Here is a 24,552-nt window from a genome sequence, read left to right on the forward strand (position 1 = left end):
CAGTCCTTCACTCGAACATGTCTAGTCTCTGTTTCCTTGCGTGGAGATTAAGCCGCACCAGTTGACGGCCTTCGACCTTCCGCACGAAGTCTGTGATTTTTATCTTGGCAGCAGGGCGTCCCTCCACAAAAACGGTATACACCTTAATTGGAACAAATTTGTGGCATGGTGTATCAACAAATCTGTTGATCCCCTTTTTGCACCCCTCTTGGAGGTTCTCCTCTTCATTCTCTCTCTTGCCCAGCAGGGCTCTGCTCTGGGCACCCTCAAGGGTTATTTGTCTTCCATCTCTGCCTTTTTAATGCTGCCAGACCAACCTTCTCTCTTCAAATCTCACATTGTTGGTAGGTTTCTTAAAGGACTCACCCACATGTTCCCTCCTATACCTTTCATAATGCCCCAGTGGGATTTGAACTTGGTCCTCACATATCTATGTGTGCTCCTTTCTAGCCACTCCACAAGTGTCCCCTGCGGCTCTTAAAACTGCCTTCTTGATTGCCATCACCTCTGCTCGCAGAGTGCGTGAGCTCCGGGCTCTCTCTTTGAAGCTACCATTTCTAGCTTTCCATCCTGACAAAGTGGTGCTTCATACCAGGGCTTCCTTCCTTCCCAAAGTGGTGACAGCTTTTATGTAAGCCAATCAATCACCTTGCCTACTTTTTACGCACCCCCACATCCCTCTTATGAAGAGGAGAGACTCCACCACCTGGATCCAAAAAAGGCATTGGCTTTCTACCTCAATCATACCAAGGATTTATGGGAAGATGATCAACTCTTTGTGGGTTATGTGGGTGAGCAGAAAGAAAGGGCAGTGGAGAAGAGAACCATCTCGCGATGGGTAGCCCTCTGCATCAAGATATGCTATGCTTTGGCGAATGAGCACCCACCCTGAGGGTTTGGGTGCTCATTCCACCAGAGCAACTGTTGCTACCACAGCATTAGCACACGGAGTTGCAGTCCTGGATATCTACCAGGCAGCGACATGGGCATCACGGCACACGTTCACTAAACAGTACTGTCTGGATAGTCAGGTCCGCAGAGACGGATATTTCGGCGTTCAGTCCTACAGGACTTTTTGGTGTGATCTTAGTTCGTAGCTGTAGGAAAGTACCCTCTTTTTAGTATGGTTACCCCCACTTTTTGCCTGCTGTTGCCCGTCGCGTCCAGAGGCAGAGAGCCTCCTGACAAAAAGGTTCCAAGACTCCACACTGCTTTGCTTTATGCAGTACTACATGGCAGTGGTGGTGTCCTTGAACACTACTATTACCTTCCCCTTGATAGAGGAAGGAAATGTTTTCAATGCTAGCTGGATTGCATGGAGCTCCAGCAGGTTGATGTGGAGTCTGGATTCTGCCAGAAACCAGACGCCTCGGATCTCAGACTCAGATGGTCGCCCCGTCCCAGGAGTGACGCATCTCTCACTACTGTCAGATCTGGTTGTGGAATAGAGAGGGGTCAGCCTCTGACCCAATCATGGTTCGTTAGCCTCCACTGCAGATCTTGCACTGTTTCCATCTAGATCTGGACCATGTTGGAGAGACTCCACTAAGGCCCCACTGTAGAGCCCACATATGCCACCTGGCATGAGACACCACCAGGATGCAGGAGGCCACAAGGCCCAGCAGCCTCCAAGTCATTCACACCGAAATCCAGGATAGAGGTTGAAACATCGGTATCATAGCCTGAATATCCTGGACTCGCTGCTCAGGAGAAAAAGCCCCAAACTGCAGTGTGTCTAGAAAAGCTCCAATTAAAGGGAGCATCTGAGAGTAAGGTGTGGCTTAAGCATGTTTGCAGTGAACATCAGTGAATGCAGAAAGAGCACCATAGTCTGGAGGGGGGACACAACAGCCTGTGGTGAGCCCGCCTTCAACAGGCAGTCACTGAGATAGAGGGAAGACTAAAACTCCTGCTCTATGCAGATGAGCTGCGGCCACTGCCATCAGTGAACAGAAAGGGCCTGTGGCCTACAGTGAACCACAAATAATATCTGTGGGAAGGCAGCACAGGAATATGGAAACAAGAGTGCTACAATCCAGTGTTCTGGGTCCAAGGCAGATAGAACCTGAGACAGAGTGAGCATTTTGAACATCTCCTTCAGTAAGAGATTGAGGGTTCGAAGATCTAGGATAGGGAGGATGCCCTTATCCTTTTTGAATACCAGAAAGTAGCAGGAATAGCAACCACAACCTGCTGCTGGCACATGAACTCTCTTTCTGATTTAACCAAGCGAGTCATAACTGGCTCTTTTAGAACTGCCAAGTCAAGTTTCAAAAAATACTACAAATGTTAATAGACGTGGGTCTAGTAAGTTTAATGATCTATTGAATGTAACTGTAATATAGTTGACTTGTAAATGGTCTCAAACTGTGTGTTTCTAGGCAAATATTTTATTTTACAGTCACCTTTTTCACATTCTCAAATGTGAGTGCACCTTCGAACATTTGAGTTCAGTATTTTTGCTGTACAAAAAAACAAACCTCTTCATTTGATGAATAGACTAAACTTTTGCTCCATGTATAAAAAGAAACTTGCCCACATATAGGGTAAACATGATCCATGACTTGCCTCTTAGTTTACTAACAGCAGTCAGGCTTATCAGAGGATAGTGCTAAGCATTTGCTGTACTCAGAGGCAGTAAATGACACACACTCAAAGAATAAGTTTGAGACCAATTTAGAAAAATAAATATTTAACGTAAGCTTCAAACACAAGAACCTCATAATCAGACCAGTAAACCTTAAGCATAAATACTTTGCAGTTTTGAGAGTTCTCTCAGTCTTGTCCTATGGATGAAAAACAATGTTCAGCAAACACAGGGTTAGCAATAACTTAAGAGGTCAAGCGTAGGGATCAAAGGTAAGTACTGGCCATTTGTCAGAACCACCCCAACAGGTCACACCTGACGGCACTGGGGTGGCCAGGCGACCTCTGCGGCCAGGTGCAGTAAGGCATTGGGTGAAGGGTGGTTCTCTAAGGCAGTTGGACCTTGTTACAAACAGGTTGCAGGCTCTGGCTGTGAAGCCAGTCAAGGACATCAAGCAGGTAATTAGTAGACTTGGGGCACTCTGGGACATGGGTGCACATTTGGTCCTCTTCTCCTGTGCCTATGGTCAACGGATGAAGGGTTGTTAATAGGCATTGGGTTTTCTCATCCGGGAACGCCCTCAGTCAGCAGGTCCGGCATGTTGAGGCTGCAGGCATTGTTCGGGAGCTGGCAGCGGTGGACCCAGTGTGGACTTGAGCTCTTGGGACCCAGAGGACATAATTTGCACCAGTGACACACCTCAGATTGGGTCAGGGGCGACTGGTGCAGTGGTTGTTGGCGGTGTTAGGTTTTCTCTCATCACAAGGCAGTGGGACAGGGGGCCTATGTGCAGAGGCTGCAGGTGTCTCGGGAGAGTACAGGATGGGTGAGACCACACTGGACAGGGTCTCTGGGCAGCTGGGGACCCGTGTTGGCACTGTTGGTTGGCTTCACCTCGTATCCGGTGCAGTGGTCACTTCTGGTGTCAGGTTTCCAGGGTCCAGAAGCTGCAGAGTTTTTTCCTTGGAGTTTCTTGTTGGAGAGCAGGTCTGCTTCTCAAGGGAGACGAGTCTTTGCTGAAGGCTGATGAGTTGGCTTTTTGGGCAGAGTTCGCTGAGGTCAGTAGATAGCCCGGCATAGTCAGCTGCTTCTTCTTTTAACTTTTCTGTGGGTGCAACTCTTCTTTGTCCTGGTCTTTGTAGGTCGTCAGGTCCTGAGTTCTAGGTTTTAGGGGTGCCACTAAAACACTCAATTCAGAGACGTTACATGGAGTGCCATGCAGTACCCTATGGGCTTGACCACCTGTAGGCTGACTACATTCTTCTTATGACCATTTCTGCTGGGAATTGGGCATAACCCTAATGGCCTAATTCCTTCCAAGCAAAGTGGAGGAACTTCAAAAGTAGTGTCCACTTCAGATTGGTCACCTTAGGGGTGGCACTCCTCCTAATTTAACTGGTTTTCCCTCTGGGGTCAAGACTGGTGGGTTGGTCATCACTGCCATTTGGAGAGACCTAGGTCGCATTACAAAGCCCACAAGGCCTTTGAAGCTTCCCACCCTGAAATGTCCAGACTGCCTGGGTGAATTGCTAACTCCTCTGCCGAGTGAAGGCCTTTGTCTCAGGCCCTCAAAAGCACTAGCTCTCACCTTAGGGGTGCCAGAAATACATCTGTGGTGGCTGAACTGGTCAGGACCAGTCAGTCAGCACACTAGTAACTAGTAGGTTTTCTGGGGGCACATCTAAGGTGCCTTCTGTGTGCATTTATTAATAAATCCATCACTGGGGGTCAGTGAAGGTTTATTATTCTGAGATGTTTGATACCAAACATGCCAGGATTCAGAGAAGCCATCATGTAGCTGGGGAACTAAAGACAAGTGTCCAGCACATGCATTTAAAATCGCTTCCCTGTTCACTTACTACGTCTCAGACTCGACCGACATAGCAAGGGCATATCTGCTCATGCACATATGCCCAACCATGTGCCTTAATGCACCCTCACTTCGGGTTGACTAACACCTGGCACATGCAGTGATAGTGGACCTGGCACACAGAGGTGTGTGACAGGTTGTGTTTTCAATTTAGCCTGCGCTAACATACGCATTCTGCAATGGCAGCACTGTGTGAGTTTGGTGAGAGGTCTATGGAGGTGGCATAATTGGTGCTGCAGCCCTCAGAGGCCTTCCTTAGTACCCCAAGGGTAGTAAGCTGGCCTGGTGTATGATGACCATCTATGGTGTTATCAACTTTTAATAGGTCCAGGTATTCCCTATTAGTGAAGTGTAGGCAGTGTCTAAGAAGCAGGGTTCTTTAGAGGTAGCTGTGGATGAGCAGCCAAGACTTAGCCAGGAGACATGCAAAGCTTATGCAATACCACTGCAGTCACACATTACTCACACACATGAAAGAACAACACAGAGTTACAAAAATAAAGCAACTTTATTATAGTAACACAAACACTTGAATACTCAATAGGCAGTCCCCCAACAGGAGGTAAGTAAACATACTATTATATACACATTAGCAATCAGTAAATAGCTTAGAAAGCAATGGGCATTGGTAAAAGCAATAGCAAATGGTGAGGACCCTAGGGGAGGACCAAACCATATGCTAAGAAAGTGGAATATGAAAGGCAGTCCTCCACCCAAGGAAGTGTAATCAGTAGAAGGGAGATGGAGGAACTAGGAACCACAAGAGGTGAGTACCAGAGTGTCCCCCAGCGACCAGGAGAGCAGAAATAAGTACCTGTTTTCCAAAAAAACAATAGGAGACCTTTGGAAAAGGATTGTGCAAGGCCCAACCAAGACGGGAAGAATCCAAAGGTGGATCCTGACAGAAGATAACCTGCAAAGGAAGGTGATCAAGTTCAGGTCGAGTTGGAGTGTACGGTTGTGGCAGCAGCCACTACCCACCCTTCTGTGGATGTTGGACCAGGTCAACGGTGGAAGAATAAGGTCAGCCGTGCAGCATAGAAGCATAAGAGGAGCTCCGGACGTAATGCAAGTGATTTCCAGCGTCGGCGGTCGAGATGCAGTTGGTCCTTGGTGCTGGAAAACCACCAAGAAGCCTTGGCAAATGCAAGAGTCAGAGAAGGTGGTTTGCAAGGCTGAAGAAGACCAGCAAGGTCCAGGGGAATTGATCTAATGAGGTGAGTCCGGGATGACCCTCTGCAGCCCGGAGAGTCCCAAGAAGAGGAGGCAGCTCCCACAGGCAACCCACTGGCAGCAGACACAGGAGTTTTAGTGAGGCCCACTCAGCACACCGGAAGAGAAACCCCACGTCGCTGGAGCAGCAGGCAGGAGGCCGTGCTTTGCAGGAGGGAGTGCTAGAGGCCGAGGTTACACAGAGCCTGAATATCCCTTGGAGGAGGAACAAACAACCCTTGGTAGCTGCAATAGTCACGGTGCACAGGGGAAATGTCCTGCAAGGGGAGGCAAGGGCTTATCTCCCAGGTTGGACAGATGGTAGAGAAGACCTAGGGAACCACTCCAGACCACCACCTGTGAGACAGGATCCATGCAGCTCCAGAGGAGAGAAGATCCATGCAGCCGGTCATCGTTGCATGCAGATGTAGGTTAGTGACTCTGTCACACCAAGGAAGATTCCTTCTTACTTGTGCAAGCTGAAGACTTGTTGCCCTCAGAGGATGCACATCCGGGGAAATATTGCAGCTGGTAGGAGCCGGAGAAACAATGTTGCAGAGCGGAGTAGTTGCGAGAGTTGTCGGTTCCTTGAGAGTCAAGTTGCAGTCCCAGTGGCCAGAAGATGAAGGAAACTATGCAGAGGAGTCTGCCTAGAATCGTACACGCAGGCAAGCAGCCTTCTAAGCCGCCTAACATTTCCATCTATCCTGGCAAAGTGGTGCTTCGCACTAGGACCTCCTTTCTGCCAAAATTTGTTGTGCCCTTCTTTATGGACCAATCCTTCACCTTGCCTACTTTTTACGCAACCCTCATCATTCTAAGGAAGAGGAGAGACTCTACTGTCTGAATCCAAAAAGAGTATTAGCATTCTACCTTGATCGTACCAAAGAGTTCTGGGTGGATGATCAACATTTTGTTGGTTATGTGGGTGCAAGAAAGGTCGGGCAGTACAGAACACAACCCATCTCCAGGTGGGTCATACTCTGCATTAAAACGTGCTACACACTGGCTAAGAAGCAACTCCCTGAGGGTTTGCATGCTCATTGTGCCCAAGCTAAAGCTGTGACCACTGCCTTAGCATGGTAATTTTCCAGTCCTTAACATCTGTCAGGTGGCAATGAGGGCATCACTGCACACGTTTACCAAACACTACTGCCTGGAAAGTCAGGTCTGTAAGTACAGGCACTTTTCCCATTCAGTCCTGCTGGACTTTGTAGTATGATCTTAGTTCCCAGACCCAGGTTGCTTAGTTATCTTTTCTAAGGTAAGGAATCTGCAACCATGTCTCTCTGTCAGATGGACGTGTGTGACTTATCTTTGCTTCTGTAATGCCTTATCTAGTAGAGACAATATCTAGTTGCAGATTCCTTACTGGCTCGCCCATCCTTCCCGCTCTGCGTACTAATTTCTACTGACTGGGATTCCCCTTTCAGGGCCCTCGTTTTGGTGCACCAGTAGTCAATGTTTTTCATTGTTCTGTGCTTCTGGCGTGCAAAGTCGTGAAAAGAAACTGACGTCAGCTCGCCGGGATAGCACCTATACGAGATCTGCAGTGTCATATCTGGCGCAGGTGATTCTGACGACCATTGTGGAGCCGATTGACGCCACCTAACGGTGCACAGGATTACTGCCCAAGAAAAGTCTCTGGATCCAAATATTGTGCCTTTGGGAAATTCTAGGGTGAGGAATCTGCAACTAGATATTGTCTTAACCAGATAAAGTGTTACCAAGGTTCAGTAACTTGTGCAACAAGGCCAGGCACTTCAAAGTCCCTGCCGCCTTTGGTGTGCGATCCCCCACTTCCTCCAGACCTGGGAGAGGCAAGATCCTTTTAGCACCAGGGCAGGCAGGAAACGAGCTGTGCAGGAGGTGTGTTGCACTGCTACGCTGGACAAACCTCCAGGGTAAACCAATTGAAGTGAATACGTTGTTAGAATTTGTACCATCTTGTATGTGGTGGAATTAGGAATTCTGGGACAGGGTGTGTTGGAAGCTGGCTCTGTATATACTATATCAAAATGAGGTACAGTGTGCACAGAGTCCAGGGGTTCCCCAAGGGGCTTGACAGAGACAATAATAGATAATACTAATGCTCTTTTTATGGTAGTGTGGTCGAGCAGTTAGGCTTATCAGAGGGTAGTGTTAATCATTTGTTGTACACACTCAAGCAATAAGTGAAAACACACACTCAATGACTTAACTCCAGGCCAATAGATTTTTATATAGAAAAATATTATTTTCTTTATTTTTAGAATCACAAGATTCAAATTGCAGGTAAGTACATTAAATGTAAGGTACTTTGCATAGGTATAGTTAGGACTTTAAACCAAAACAGTAGTGTACACAGTTTGCCATAAAATGGCAATGAGCTATTTGAAAAGTGGACACAGTGCAAAATTCAACAGTTCCTGGGGGGAGGTAAGTACAGTTTGGTTAATACGATAAGCAAAGCACTTACAAGTTATGTCTCCAGGGCATAGGTAGCCCACTGGTAGCCCACTCTTGGGGGTTCAAGTCAACCCCAAACATCCAGCAACAAAGGGCAAGTCATGTGCAGACGTCAAAAGGGGCCAAAATAACATGGGCGCCTATGGAGACGGAGGTGATCCGGTCCTGGTCTGCTGGCAGGTAAGTACCCGCATCCTCGGGGGGCAGACCGGGGGGGGTTTAGTAGAGCACTGGGTGGGACCCAAATAGGCACACAAAACAAACCCTCAGCGGCACAGATGCGGCCGGGTGCAGTGGACAACAGGGTGTCGGGTTTACAATAGGATTCAATGGAGGGACCCGGGGGTCACTCAGATGTTGCAGGCGGGTGCAGTGCTTCTCCAGGCGTCATATCTTCATCTCGGGCAGTCACGGTCAGGGGGGTCCTCGGGATTCCCTCTGCAGCTGGTGTCGTGGGGATGCAGAGAGGTTAACCCATTGGTGTCGCCTGGGGATCCTCTCTGGGTCGTTGGTTTCTCTGGATACGTACCGGGGCATCGGGTGCAGAGTGGTGGGGACTCACGCTTCTGGAGTGAGGTGAGAGTCCCTTTAAGATGGTTTCTTCTTTCTTTGGTTTGACAGGTCTGCTGTCCACGGGAGTTCTTGATCCTTTGTAGTTGTAGGGCAGTCCTCTGAGTCGGCAGAGGTCGCAGGGCCCAAAGGATGCGTTGCTGGTGCAGGTTCTCTGAAGTTGGAGACAGGCCGGTAGAGCCTGGGGCCAAAGCAGTTGTCGTCTTCCTTCTTCTCTGTGGGGTTTTTCATCTAGGCAGTCCTTCATCTTTGTAGGTCGTCAGGAATCTGATTTCCTGGGTTCAGGGTTGCCCCTAAATACTAAATTTAGGGGTGTGTTAGGGCTGGAGGGCAGTAGCCAATGACTACTGTCCCTAGGGGTGGCTACACCCTCCATGTAGCTCCTCCCTTTGGGGAGGGGGGCACATCCCTATTCCTATTGGGCTAAATCCTCCAAAACAAGATGGAGGATTTTCCAAGGAAGGGATCACTTCAGCTCTGGTCACCTTAGGGGTGGTCCTGGCTGAGGGGGTGACTTCCCCTTGTTTTCCTCATTATTTCCCCGGACTTGCTGCCAAAAGTGGGGGCTATGTCCGGGGGCGCAGGCATCTCTACTAGCTAGAGTGCCCTGGGGCGCTGTAACACCAGGCTTGAGCCTTCGAGGCTCACCGACAGGCGTTACAGTTCCTGCAGGGGGAGATGTGAAACACCTCCACCCAGGACAGGCTTTGCCCTGTTCACGGAGTGCGCAAAGGCACTCACCCCATGTGGCCAGAAACATGTCTGGAAGTGGCAGGCTGGCAGCGACCTGTCAGCCTAGCACTAGCAGTTGGGTTGGCAAGCAGGGGCCATCTCTAAGATGCCCTCTGTGTACATTTCTCAATAAATCCCACACTGGCATCAGTGTGGGTTTATTGTGCTGAGAAGTTTGATATCAAACCTCCCAGTATTCAGTGTAGCTATTATGGAGCTGTGGAGTTCTTTTCTGACAAACTCCCAGACTATATACTCAGTATGGCTACCTTGCACTTACAACACTGTAGAGGCATTGTGTTTATGCAGCTACGCCCTCACCTGTGGTATAGTGCACTCTGCCTTATGGTTGTAAGGCCTGCTAGAGGGGTGACTTACCTATGCCACAGACAGTGGGTTGTGGGCGTGGCACTCTGAGGGGAGTGCCATGTCGACTTAGTCATTTTCTCCCCACCAGCACACACAAGCTGTGAGGCAGTGTGCATGTGCTGAGTGAGGGGTCCCCATGGTGGCATAATATATGTTGCAGCCCTTAGAGACCTTCCCTGGCCACAGGGCCCTTGGTACCATGGGTACCTTTTACAAGGGACTTATCTTTGTGCCAGAGGTGTGCCAATTGTAGAAACAATGGTACATTTTTAGTGAAAGAACACTGGTGCTGCACACTTCTTATTCAAGACAGGATCGATATCAGGCAAAAAGTGGGGGGTAACTGCAACAGGGAGCCATTTTTCTACACACCTTAAGCCCAGAGGTCTCTGCAAACGTTTCTAGTTCAGCCAACATCAGTGGAACCGATTCAGCTGTTTTCTGTAAATACATGTGTAATCCACGTAAAGGGAGACTGTGTGCTCCAGTGTTCCCACACGAATCCCCTAGCCGCCGACACTCCAAAGGCTCCATAGCTAGAGCAAAGATCAGAGGCGACAAGGGACAGCCCTGTCGGGTACCAAGTTGAAGTTCTGTTGCTGCTGAGACTGTCAGGCCTGTACTTAACCTGGCCTGTGGAGTCGTGTGTAGTTTTTATATCCATTTAATGTATTGTATGCCCAGTCCTGTTGCATCAAGCACCCTCCAGATATAGCTCCAGCAGACTGTATCAAACGCCTGCTGTATATCTAGGAAGGCCAACGCATAGTCATCAACTTTCTCCTTCAAAGAGTGAACCACATGGGCCAGTCTGCGAACATTATGCAGAGTATTCCTACGTGGTATAGACCCCGACTGGTCCTCATGTATTAATTGCGTGGAAAAAGGGCAACAATTGTCGCAAATACGTGGCTGAGCGCCTTGAGGGTCCATGTTCAACATGTATATGGGCCGATAAGAGTCCAACTCAGTCGGATCTTTATCCAGCTTTGGGATCACCACTATGAGGGCTTTCTTCATGGATCCTGGCAAGTCTCCCTTCTCCAAGGCTTCAATATAGACCTTTAGTAGGTTATCTATCAGGACGTCGGGCCCAGAAGACTTTGCCGGTTTTAAAGCCCGTATTGCCTCCGGAAGTTCGGTTCTGTTGATTGGAGCCGCTAGGGTCTCGCGGTCGTCAGGGGCCAGACACGGGAGAATAAGAGTCTGCAGATATGCATTTATCTCTCTATCAACTACTGCTCCCTGGTCTTTCTCGTAGACCCCTCTTAAATGTGTCGCAGAAACCTTGTTAATAGCCTGCTGTGTGTGCAGTAGGGTTTCATGTGTATCATGTATCTCGTGAATTGGCTCGGGTTGGTTCTCCGTTTTTATGAGAAGCACCAATACGCACCCTGATTTATCACCCTTCAGGTACCATTGTCTGCAAATTGCCGATCTAATGTGATTATCCAGTCGGTCCCATTCCTCTTCTACTTTCTGTGTCTGCACATTCCACTGCGTTCCCCTCCAAGAGGGCCCTTTCAGATATGGCTAGCTCTTTCCTGTGTGCATAGTTCCTTTTCCAGTGCATGTTTTATACCCTTTGTCACCCAGATGCAGGCCCCTCTCAATACTACCTTCATCGCATCCCACTCCACAGCCCGCCTGTTTGTGGACCCCCAATTGTACTCAAAATAACTTGATAACTCATGGGAGTTCAATTTGGTCTCTAAATACCAAGTCCTTAAGTGATGGTGCTTTAAGTCACCACAATGGTATTTGAGAGCTGAGGACATGGTATGAGTATCTAACGAGCAATGGAGAGTGGTTTGCCACTGGGGTCCTGGTTAGCAGGATTCCAGTGCACTACAATCCAAAACATACTGACTCAACGCAAACAAAAAGTTGGGGGGCTACTACAACCAGAGCTCAGCTTACTACAACATAGCCAGCTTCCTACAATTAAGCCATACTGCTTTGGTAAACCTGGCTGGAACTGCGCTTTGTTAGTTCAGTTCTGGGGAATTATTTTTCTGAGCCTTTCCACAGACCAGCTGACTTGGAGTGTCTTGTTCAGGAATCTACTTTCATTTGTATGCATCAGAATGACAAATAACCTACCTTTGGCAGTGCTCTTTCTGGCGGATACTCTAACTGAATTTCCCACGCCCTCTCACCTCCCCAATCTGTGGCGTAAGCTCCACTTATAAAAAGGTCTCTCTTTAGACAGCTGCTCATAGTCCTATCTGATTGCTTATCAAGCTCTGCGTTAGATGGCACAGAGAGTCAAGAAAGAAACTAACGCCAGTGCACAGGGAAGGCCCCTGTATGTGGCTCTGGTGTTTCTTCGAGGCTGGGAGGAGTTTACTCAGAGGCGCACAACATTTATGTGCAGGAGCAATACTGATAATCTTCCGATCCAGTGTTGAAACCTGGGGGGTGTTGAGAAGTTGAGGAATCTGATCCGCGGTTAGGTAGAGTATCGACCAGAAGGAGCGTTACTGCAGATAAATAACTTGTTCATTATCTGTTTACTGAGTGATATATGTATGTATGTATGTGTGTGTATATATATATATATATATATATATATATATATATATATCTCCCCAAATCAGTTGGTCTTAAGCAGCGACGCGAGCTGACTGCTGGTGCAGGGGAAGGGTTAAGACCACAACACTCTGAAATATATATCCACTAAAGTGTGTAAAATGCTTACCATTCCCTGAATTCTGTATAAAAGCCCATGATGTTGAAAATGGTTGACAAACAGCAGACAAAACCACTTAAAGGCAGGATTTTGAAACGGGTTGTGTTGTCTGATGGAAATCTGTCTTCATAAAATAAATGAAGTTTTTTATTTTTTATTTATATATATATATATATATATATATATATATATATATATATATATATATATATATATATATATGTTCAATGGCATCTGTAGCTGCAGATACACATGCTATGCATATCCCTTCCGACATCTAGTATTGGGCTCGGAGTGTTACAAATTGTTTTTCTTCGAAGAAGTATTTTCGGAGTCACAGGATCGAGTGACTCCTCCTCTTGGTTCCATTGCTCATGGGCATCGACTCCATTGTTAGATTGTTTTCTTTCCGCAGTCGGGTTCAGATGTGTTTCCTTTCGCTCCGTGATTTCAATTAGGAAAACCACAGAAAACCTTCCAACTCGTTGGTATTGTTTCGATCATGTTTCCCCTCTAGCATCGAACTTGTGGTACCATCGGAACCTTCATTTTTCCGCCCTTAGGGGCACGTGCGCCTGACTCGGGCCTGTTCGGGCCTACCGCATGGAAAGCCTGATGAATCGAACTCCATTCCGATTCTGCCCTCAGTGCCACGCAAAGTACCCCTATACAGACCAGCACTTGGTTTGTAATTTGTGCCTTTCTCCAGATCAAATTGTGAGGCCTGTTGATCATTTCGTTCAAAGAAGACCCTTCAAGATCGCAGAGCACGAAGACTCAAAATAGCTTCAAAAAGCAGTGAGCATCTCAACATCATGGAGGAAGAGCAGGCGCAGACAGCAGTCTCCATCCGAGACACAGACTCTGAACAAGAGTCGGAAGACGACAGACCCATCACAGCTGGCCAGCATGTGAGTACACCTACCCCTGCACAAAAAACATTTAAAGGCCTTGGGTACACCACTGCCGGAAGGCCCTGGTTCGGCCCGAAAAAATAATATTGGCGACAGTCCTCTGGGGTCAGCGCAGAAAAAGGCCACTTCTCCCTCTACTTCTGAGCCGAGTAAACCTGTTAAAGGCACCGTTTCTGACTCCAGAGAAAAAAAAAAAAAGTCCATCCTTCAGAGTCCAAAATTCGGCAATCAGCTTCGGAGCCGAGACCTTCGACTACCTTTCCGGACTGAAAAAAACTATACACTTCGGAGCTGAAAAAAATCCTCATATACCAAGAAACAAGGACTTGAAAAAAATAAATAATTTTTTTTTAGAGAATCTCATAAGACTTTTGAGGAAGAGCCGGAAATTGAACCAATTTTACAGGTTATGGATGAGAGACAGTCCAGAATAAATATCCATAAGGAGACAGGAAAAATTATCACTGCACCTCCTTTAAAGACAAAAAGAAAGTTGGCTTTTCTAGAGGAATTGGACTCTGTGCAGCCACCAGCAAAGCAGCAAAAACAAAAGGAGAAACCATTACTTGTCCATACTTCTCCTCCTTAATCTCCACAATTATCTTTCTCACCTCACAACAACCCACCACCACTGCCTTCTCCAACACATTCTTTATATTCACAAGGTGGTACGGCAGACACATGGGATCTCTATGACCCTGATCCCATTCCAGATAACGACCAAAATATTTACCCATCAAAACCTTTTCCTCCAGAAGATATCACTGCATACACCCAAGTAATATCTAGGGCAGCAGCTTATCATGGGATAACCATACATTCGGAGCCATTAGAAGAAGATTTCTTATTTAGCACACTGTCTTCTACACATTCAAAGTACCAGTGTCTCCCAATGTTACCAGGCTTGGTAAAACACGCAGACCAAATTTTTAGTGAGCCTGTAAAAGCTAGGATTATTACATCTAGAACTGATAAAGTATAAGCCTGCACTTTCGGACCCAGATTATATTACTCACCAGGTCCCTCCTGACTCAGTGGTAGTCAGTGCAGAGAGAAAGAGGGCAAATAGTCTTCAGGTGATGCACTACCTCCTGATAAGGAGAGTCGAAAATTTGACGCAACAGGGAGAAGAGTTGGTACACAAGCAGCAAATCAGTGGAGAATTGCAAATTCTCAAGCACTCTTAGCCAGGTATGATAGGGCCCATTGTGATGAAATGCAGGATATTATACAGCATCTCCCAAAAGAGCACCAAAAAAGGGCACAGCAAGTAATAGAAGAGGGGCAAGCGATTAGTAATCAAATAAGATTCGCCCTTGATGCTGCGGATACAGCTGCAAGGAGTATGAACACTGCTGTCACAATCCGAAGACATGCATGGCTATGCTCCTCTGGTTTTAAACCAGAAATTCAACAGGCAGTACTTAATATGCCTTTTGATAAAAAGCACCTCTTTAGCCCAGAGGTTGGTACCACTATTGAAAAATTAAGGGAGGACTCTGATACTGCGAAAGCAATGAGTGCTTTATACACCACCCCATATAGAGGCTCCTTTCGCAGGCCACAGTTTTGAGGAGTCTTTAAGCCACAATCCTCAGAGGCTTCCACCTCCCAAACAAAGCAATCACAACAAACCCAGTATCAACGAAGTGGGTTTAGAGGATCCTATAGAGGACAGTACTTCAGAAATAGAGGTAAATTCCAAACCTCTAAACAAAATTCACAGCCTAAACAGTGACTTCCTTTCCTCCCTTCCACTCCACACATCTCCTCTGGGGGGAAGACTGCAACAATTCCACTCTCATTGGCAAAATATCACCACAGACAACTGAATATTATCAATTATCCAAAATGGTTATTGCCTAGAGCTAATGTCCATCCCTCCAGACATTCCACCATGATATCACAAGTTGTCCCCCGAACATACAGTTCTGTTAAAACAAGAAGTGAAATCTCTACTGTTAAAGCAAGCAATAGAATTAGTTCCACAATCTCAACAAGGAACAGGAATATACTCACTATACTTCCTAATTCCCCAAAAAGATGGCACACTCAGGCCCATATTAGACCTCAGGTCCCTCAATCTATACATCTTGTCAGAGCATTTTCACATGGTAACTCTGCAAGATGTTATTCCACTACTGCAAAAACAAGATTTTATGACTGCTCTAGATCTCAAGGATGCGTATTTCCACATACCCATCCATCCAGCTCGCAGAAAATACCTCAGGTTAGTCATAGCAGGCAAACACTACCAGTTCAAAGTGTTGCCATTTGGCATAACAATAGCTCCAAATTTGTTAACGAAGTGTCTAGCAGTAGTAGCAGCATACTTAAGAAGACAACACATCTATTTCTTGCCATATCTAGACGATTGGCTAATAAAATCAAGCAATCTTACACAATGCCAAAAACATACTCGTTATGTGATAAAAACTCTGTGCACACTACGGTTCTCTATAAACGAACAAAAGTCACATGTTCAACCTGCACAAGTACAACTGTACCTAGGTGCTATCCTAAATACTCAGTTAGCTCCTGCGTATCCAAACATACACAGGAAACCAGCTTTCCAAAATTTAATACCACTCATACAGCCAAATCAACAATACACTGTAAGATTTATCATGAAAATTCCAGGAATGATGGCATCTTGCATAGCAATATTCCCACATGCAAGATTAAACATGAGATCCTTACAACAGTGCCTTGCACAACAATGGTCACAAGCAGACAGTCTACTTCAAGATCTAGTGTTGATGGACCACAAAACACATATGTCCCTTCAATGGTGGAATCGCAGCAATTTAATGAAGGGGCAGTCGTTTCAAGACCCTGTACCTCAGACCATAATTACAACAGATGCATCAATGATCGGTTGGGGAGCTCACCTAAACAATCAGATCATTCAAGGACAATGGGATGTCAAACAGAAACAGCTACACATAAACACTTAGAATCATTAGCTGTGTTCCTTGCCCTAAAAGCATTTCAACCTTTTCTCAAACTGAAGAATGTTCTCATAAAAACAGACAACATGACAACCATGTATTATCTCAACAAACAGGGAGGGACACATTCATCTCAGCTGTCCCTTCTAGCCCAAGCTATTTGGAAATAGGCAATTCACAATCAAATTCATTTACTAGCACAATACATTCCAGGGATAGACAATCAGTTGTCAGATCTCCTCAGCAGAAATCACCAACAGAGACACGAATGGGAGATTCACTCCCAAGTACTTCAAAAGTACTTTAAAAAATGGGGAACACCAGACCTAGATCTATTCGCAACAAGCGAAAACGCAAAATGCCAAAACTTCGCATCCAGACACCTACATCCCCTATCCAAGGGCAATGCTCTATGGATCAATTGGTCAGGGATATTTGCTTACGCTTTTCCAACTCTCCCACTCCTTCCATTTCTAGTCAACAAATTACGTCATGCGTCACTCAACATGACATTAATAGCACCAACATGGGCATGCCAGCCTTGGTACACAACACTACTAGACCTATCTGTAGTACCTTACTCCAAACTCCCAAACAGACCAGATTTGTTAACACAAAACAAAGGTTAAATCAGGCATCCAAACTCCAATGCTCTCAATCTAGTGATTTGGCTCCTGAAGTCATAGAATTTGGTTATTTGAATCTTCCATCAGAATGTATGAAAGTAATTAAACAAGCATGAAAACCTACTACTAGACAGTGCTACGCAAACAAGTGGCAAAGATTTGTCTACTATTGTCAATCTAAAACCATAGATCCACTTACAGCATCTATACAAGATATTGTATACTGTTTACTTCATTTACAGAAATCAAATTTAGCTTTTTCATCCATCGAGATACACCTTAATGCAATATCTGCATACTTCCAATCTATTCACCATACTTCTCTATTCAGATTTCCTGTTATCAAAGCCTTCAAAGAAGGATTAAAACGCATCATTCCACCCAAAAACACCACCTGTTCCATCATGGAATTTAAATATTGTACTTACTATGTCATGGGACCACCTTTTGAACCCAGGCACTCTTGCCAAATTCAATTTTTAACATGGAATGTCGCCTTCCTTGTGGCTATTACTTCTTTAAGAAAAGTTAGTGAAATACAAGCATTCACTCTTGAAGAACCTTTTTTCCAAGTGCACAAACAAAGTTGTACTAAGAACAAATCCAAAGTTTCTAACAAAAGTAGTATCTCCTTTTCACATCAGTGAAACAATGGAATTCCCAGTCTTCTTTCCACTGCCAGATTCTGTGGCAGAAAGAACTCTTCATACCCTAGATCTCAAAACAGCTCTTATGTACTACATAGGCAGAACTAAAGATTTTAGGAAAACAAAGCAACTTTTTGTTGCTTTCCAACAACCACATACAGACAATCCTATATCAAAACAAGGTTTAGCAAGATGGATTGTTAGATGTATACAAACATGTTATATCAAAGCAAAGAGGCAATGTTTGAACACTCTTAAGGCACATTCTACAAGAAAGAAAGGTGCATCAATGGCTTTTTTAGGAAACATACCAATGGTTGACGTAGGTAAAGCAGCTACATGGTCAACCCCTCATACATTTACAAAACACTATTGTGTTGATGTGTTCTCACAGCAACAAGCCACTGTAGGCCAAGCTGTCTTAAAAACGTTATTCCAAACAACTTCAACTCCTACAGGGTAGCCACCACTTTTTGGGAGGACTAACTGCTTTGTAGTCTAAGCACAGCATGTGTATCTGCAGCTACACATGCCATTGAACAGAAAATGCCACTTACCCAGTGTACATTTGTTCATGGCATGTAGTGCTGCAGATTCACATGCGCCCGCCCTCCTCCTCAGAAGCCTGTAGTCGTTTAAGTTTCTAACGTTTGTATATACGTATATACATTTACATGGACATCTCTTTATATTTCTATACTCTATCACTCCTTTCTTCACCCTCTGCGAGAAAACAATCTAACACTGGAGTTGATGCCCATGCCCATGCACAATTGAACCGAGAGGAGGAATCACTCGATCCTGTGACTCCAAAAAGACTTCTTTGAAGAAAAGCAACTTGTAACACTCCGAGCCCAACACTAGATGTCGGAAGGGATATGCATAGCATGTGAATCTGCAGCACTACATGCCATGAACAGATGTACCCTGGGTAAGTGACATTTTCCATATATTTATATATAATATATTTTTATATTTTTCCCTCCCTTTTCAGGTGACCGTTTTAGGTCAGTGATAGATGATGCTTGGTGGTTTGGAACGATTGAAAGTCAGGAACCTCTTCATTCAAATTACCCAGATAGTCTTTTTCAGTGCTACAATGTCTGGTAAGAAAGTATTTTACTTTTATACATTATTGTTAATATATTTTGTTATTGCTAAAGACATTAAAGAAACACATTGTTTGTAATCAACGGTTTCTAAATAATGGTTTCTTTGATTTTTAGCTGGGACAATGGTGATACAGAGAAGATGAGTCCTTGGGATATGGAAGTTATCCCAAGAGCTGGTAGGTGTATTTTAAGATATTTTCTAATGTTACATTTGTTAAGATAATTCAAAAGAGTACTTACACTTGTGCTCATGTATTTATGCATTTGTCTGCAATTAAGATTAAACTGTAATCTAGCAAGTAAATTCTCGTTTCTATCAAAAAGTAAACAAAGTGACAACAGAAACTCTCTCTCGTAAGCACTTGAAACAAAGCGTACCTATTGCTTTATTTTGTCTCACAGCTGTAGAGGCAGATCGGCTCAGCGGTAAGTGTTGAGCATTTTTCTCTGACATTTATTTTGCTTCATTGTGTTAAGAGTTATAGCATTTTCAGTCTTGTCTGATTGAAAGAGCTAGTAGAGTGACTCCACTGTGACTAACAGATATAAAAGCAAATGCGCTGCAGTCTATTATTTCTGCAAGTTGATTTACTTATCAACTTTATATATTCTTGAACTATATTACGGTCTACGTTTGAGTATGTTTTGGAATAGAAAGCTTGGGCAATTGTCTGTCTCTGTTCCAGATCATTGTGATGAGTTAACATATTGATTTTGTGTAAAATACATTGTATTTATTAAAATAATGAAAGTGAAGAGAATGACAATAACTTTATTATCATGTTCTCTGTGCATATCTAAGCTTCCAGTAAGAAACACCCTAAAATTTGTATAATTAAGAATGCATTTTTGTATTAAATAATACAACAGGATAATAAATGAATAGAAGGTTGGAAAAAGGCTGAATATTTAAAAACACCAGTAAATATGATGTAAGAAATTACTAGTAAAAAAATTCTTTAAAAAAAAAGCAGATATTTTTTTTAAATATCGAGTGTGTGGATCCAAAATTGGGTGAACTCCAAAGCAATATAATGATGTACTCCCAAAATAGGTGTGGATAAAAAAAATTGAGTATTGTCAGGAGCAGAAACTACTGCTTAAATTTGATTTATCCTGCGCAGCTAAAAAGAAGTAGTTGAAAATCAGTTTAAGAGGAATTGGAGTTGAGCACATACCTGGTTGTAGGATGTGGTGATCCCTCCAAAATTGAGATGGAATGTGAGGCTATTGTGGTAGAGAGACGGAAAACCCGACGTATATACAGGTATGGAAACGGATTGGAAGATATAAAGTATAAAGGTAAAGCATAAAATGAGAGTTCATAATGTTGGATAAATGACTAATAAATATGACCATTTCATACAGACTACAGTGGTATAAACTATTGATGGTTGCCCAAGATTGCACTTAGACGCCATGCACCTGTGTAGAATACAAGCTAAACTTGACTCAGTGTAGAAAGCTTTATAAAATTCCTGTAAACAACCCATGCCTTTTGGGCCGTTATGCCCACACTCTTTGGGAACGGTTGTGCTAGTGCTGTCAAAGGTTCCGGAGCAGGCCCAAGCTGTATACTCTCTCAGGCTGTTGAGATGGGGGAGATGCAGCAAAGTTGACAATTCATTGCTGACTTGACTGACTCCCTAGGCTGAGCAGTCTCCACAGCAGTGGCCCTGAGGTGCCACGCCTGGCTGAGGACGTCTGAATTTTTAGGGGATGTCCAAGTTTCCCTTATGGACAATGCCCTTTGACGGCATCAATCTCTTTGTAGATGGGGCAGATTCAGCGCTTAAGCACATCAAGGATTCTCTGGCTAAGGCCAGATCCTTGGGGCCTCCTGTCTGCCCCCCGTCACCACCCCAAGGGACCCCCAGCCGCATCAATTCCCGGCCAGCCGCTGTGGGGTACTTGCTTCCCAGCCTCTGCGCGGGTGAAGGTGTGGTGCCCAGAGACTTTTTGGGTCAGTTGGCTAGTGGTCTGGTTAGTCCCCCCACCACTGCAGCAGCCTCCAAACCCTCCTCGTCTGCCCTTTACCACCATAGGCACCCATTTGGCAGCAGGATTTGCCTTCACCTGTCCCACTGGCAGTCCATAACATCGGAAATGTGGATTTTGCAGATAGTATGAAGGGGCTACTCCCTACCTTTCGAGACTACCCCTCCCTCCCATGCCACCATTTCACGACTGACAGAGGATCATCTGTCCCTTCGGCACGAGGTCCGGTGCCAGAAGTAGGCCGTGGTTGCTATTCCTTCTACTTTACTTGTGCTAGGTCTTAGAGAACTCAATCTTTTCCTCAAGAAGGAGAAATACAAAATGCTCATCTGCCCTGGACCTAACAGCCTGGAAGGTAGCCTTTGCGTTATCTGTGGTTTACAGTATGCCACGAGCACCTAGAGTTTGCTGTGCTTCTCAATCTTACCAATGCCCCTTGGGTGTTCACCAAGGTAATGGCTGTGGTTGCTTTTGAAGGTGGACTCACCACAGGCTCTTGTCTCCCACCTCCAGACTACGTTGAACCTTCTGCGTTCGTTGGGGTTCACTATAAACTTGCCGAAGTCACACCTGACCCCCTCACAGACAACCCCTTTCCTCTGAGATGTTCTGGGCACAGTGCAGTTTTGAGGGTATTTCCCTTAACAGTGAGTCCAGGATATTCAGGCTATGATCCCGATGTTTCAGTCTCCTTCCTGGATTTCTGTGAGGCTGACTCTGAGGCTGTTAGGACTGATGGCCTCCCACATCTTGCTGGTGACTCAAGCCAGATGGTACATGTGGGGATCTACAGTCGGACATGAAGTTTCTGGGGGGCGCAGCATCAGAGGAATCTTGCTGACATGTTCTGGATCTAAAGGACCTGCACTGGTAGCTAACAAACTCCGATTGGGTCAGGGGCAGACCCCTTTCCCTTCCCAACCAGATCCGACTGTAGTCACAGATGCGTTTATTCCTGGGTTGGGTTGGCCATCTGGGAGAGGTGGAGATCCAATGACCCTGGTGTCCGGCAGAATTCAGACTTCACATCAACCTGCTGCAGTTCCGAGCAACCTGACTGGCATTGAAAGCCTTTCTACCCTTCATCAAGGGCAGGCTAGTGCTGCTATTCACTTAACAATACTACTGGCATGTGCTACGACAACAAACAGGGCGGGGTGGGGTCATGGACCCTTTGTCAGGAGGCTTTGCGTCTCTGGACATGACTGGATCCAGCAGGGTATATCCCTGGTAGTTCAGCATCTGGTGGGCCCTCTGAATGCCAGAGCGGACAAACTCAGCCAAAGATGCCTAGTGGATCACAAATGTTATCTCCACTTTAGGAAAGAGCCTCTTTCGACATAGTCTGCCTCACTTTTTTGCCTGGCTTCTGGTGTAATTTTGACTGAATGTCCACTGGATCCCTGCTAAACAGGCCCCAGTTCCATATCTCTTTTCCTAAAACTGCACAGTCGTTTTTCACAATTGGTAAACCTCTAGTTGACACTGTAAGTCCCTAGTAAATGGTAACCCTGATACCTAGGGTATGGGGTACTAAAGGAAGCACCTGAGGGCTGCAGCACAGATTGTGACACCCCCCAGGGACCCTCTCACCTAAGTGCACCCAGTATTGCCTTTGCAGACTGCGTGTCTTGGTGCAGACCAACAACGATAACACGACGTGGCACACATACTATATGCCCTAACCCCTTTCACTACATACAATATATGTAAGTCACCCCTCTGGCAGGCCTTCCAGTCCTAAAGTCAGGGTGCATTATGTTACCTGCCATGCCTATATATGCCCCTGCTATGTCTTTGTCGATTCTCAGACATAGGGGGTCATTCTGACCCTGGGAGCACCGCCAACAGGCTGGCGGTGCTCCCACGAGCATTCTGACCGCGGCGGTTCAGCCGCGGTCAGAAGCGGAAAGTCGGCGGTCCCCCGCCGACTTTCCGCTGCTCGGGGGAATCCTCCATGGCGGCGGAGCGCACTCCGCCGCCATGGGGATTCTGACACCCCCTACCGCCATCCTGTTCATGGCGGGAAACCCGCCATGAACAGGATGGCGGTAGGGGGTGCCGCGGGGCCCCTGCAGTGCCCATGCCAATGGCATGGGCACTGCAGGGGCCCCCGTAAGAGGGCCCCAAAAAGTATTTCAGTGTCTGCTTTGCAGACACTGAAATACGCGACGGGTGCAACTGCACCCGTCGCACCCCTGCAACTACGCCGGCTCAATTCTGAGCCGGCGTCCTCTTTGCAGGGGCATTTCCTCTGGGCCGGCGGGCGCTCTTTTGGAGAGCGCCCGCCGGCCCAGAGGAAATGTTTGAATGGCCGCCGCGGTCTTTTGACCGCGGTGCGGTCATTTGACCGCGGTGCGGTCATTTGACGGCGGTACCTTGGCGGACGGCGGAGGCCAAGGTTAAAATCACCCCCATAGTCAGGGAACAGTAAAGCCATTTTAAGTACATGTGCTGGACATTGGTCATTACAAGTGTAGGAAAGTGCCCCTTTTGGCATGGTCATCCCCTTACCCCCTTCCACTTTTTGCCTTATATCTGGTGCTAACTTGACCTAGTGTGTGCTGGGATCCTGCTGACCAGGCACCAGAACCTGTGTTCTTTCCCTAAACTGTACTATTGCTTCCTGTAGGAAGTTGGCTCTGTATGTACTATTTCAAAGTAAGGAATAGTATGCACAGAGTCCAAGGGTTCCCCTTGGAGGTAAGATAGTGGCAAAAAGAGATAATACTAATGCTCTATTTTGTGGTAGTGTGGCCGAGCAGTAGGCTTATCATAGGAGTAGTGTTAAGCATTTGTTGTACATACACAGGCAATAAATGAGGAACACACACTCAGAGACAATTCCAGGCCAATAGGTTTTTGTATAGAAAAATATTTTTTCTTAGTTTATTTTAAGAACCACAGGTTCAAACTTTACATGTAATACTTCAAATGAAAGGTATTGCAGGTAGGTAATTTAGGAATTTTGAATAATCAAAATAGCATACACAGTTTTCAAATAAATCACATATAGCTATTTTAAAACTAGACACTTACTGTAATTTTCACAGTTCCTAGGGGGAGTAAGAGTTTGTTAGTTCTTGCAGGTAAGTAAATCACCTACGGGGTTCAAGTTTGGGTCCAAAGTAGCCCACCGTTGGGGGTTCAGAGCAACCCCAAAGTTACCACACCAGCAGCTCAGGGCCGGTCAGGTGCAGAGGTCAAAGTGGTGCCCAAAACACATAGGCTTCAATGGAGAAGGGGGTACCCCGGTTCCAGTCTGCCAGCAGGTAAGTACCCGCGTATTCGGAGGGCAGACCAGGGGGGTTTTGTAGGGCACCGGGGGGGACACAAGTTAGCACAGAAAGTACACCCTCAGCAGCACGGGGACGGCTAGGTGCAGTGTGCAAACACGCGTCAGGTTTGTCGTTGAAATCAATGGGAGACCAAGGGGTCTCTTCAGCGATGCAGGCTGGCAAGGGGGGGGCTCCTCGGGGTAGCCACCACCTGGGCAAGGGAGAGGGCCTCCTGGGGGTCACTCCTGCACTGGAATTCCGATCTTTCAGGTCCTGGGGGCTGCGGGTGCAGAGTCTTTTCCAGGCGTCGGGATCTGGGAGTCGGGCAGTCGCGGTCAGGGGAGCCTCGGGATTCCCTCTGCAGGTGTCGCTGTGGAGGCTCAGGGGGGGGCAACTCTGGCTACTCACGGTCTCGTAGTCGCCGGGGAGTCCTCCCTGAAGTGTTGTTTCTCCACAAGTCAAGCCGGGGGCGTCGGGTGCAGAGTAGCAAGTCTCACGCTTCTGGCGGGAAACGCAGTTGTTTTAAAGTTGCTCCTTTGGAAACAA

General features: G+C 46.2%; 1 protein-coding gene across 2 annotated transcripts in view; it reads left to right on the plus strand.

The window, feature by feature from the left end:
- PHIP (pleckstrin homology domain interacting protein) overlaps positions 1-24,552 on the plus strand; it is a 1,338,206-nt gene that overhangs the window by 861,372 nt on the left and 452,282 nt on the right. For both annotated transcript variants that reach the window (XM_069235639.1, XM_069235640.1), the window contains 2 exons: positions 18,613-18,724; positions 18,845-18,906. In XM_069235639.1, the coding sequence (XP_069091740.1) occupies positions 18,613-18,724; positions 18,845-18,906 (174 nt within the window). The remainder of the gene's footprint in view (positions 1-18,612; positions 18,725-18,844; positions 18,907-24,552) is intronic.

The sequence above is a fragment of the Pleurodeles waltl genome, chromosome 5 (genome assembly GCF_031143425.1).
Source record: "Pleurodeles waltl isolate 20211129_DDA chromosome 5, aPleWal1.hap1.20221129, whole genome shotgun sequence".
NCBI lineage: Eukaryota > Metazoa > Chordata > Amphibia > Caudata > Salamandridae > Pleurodeles > Pleurodeles waltl.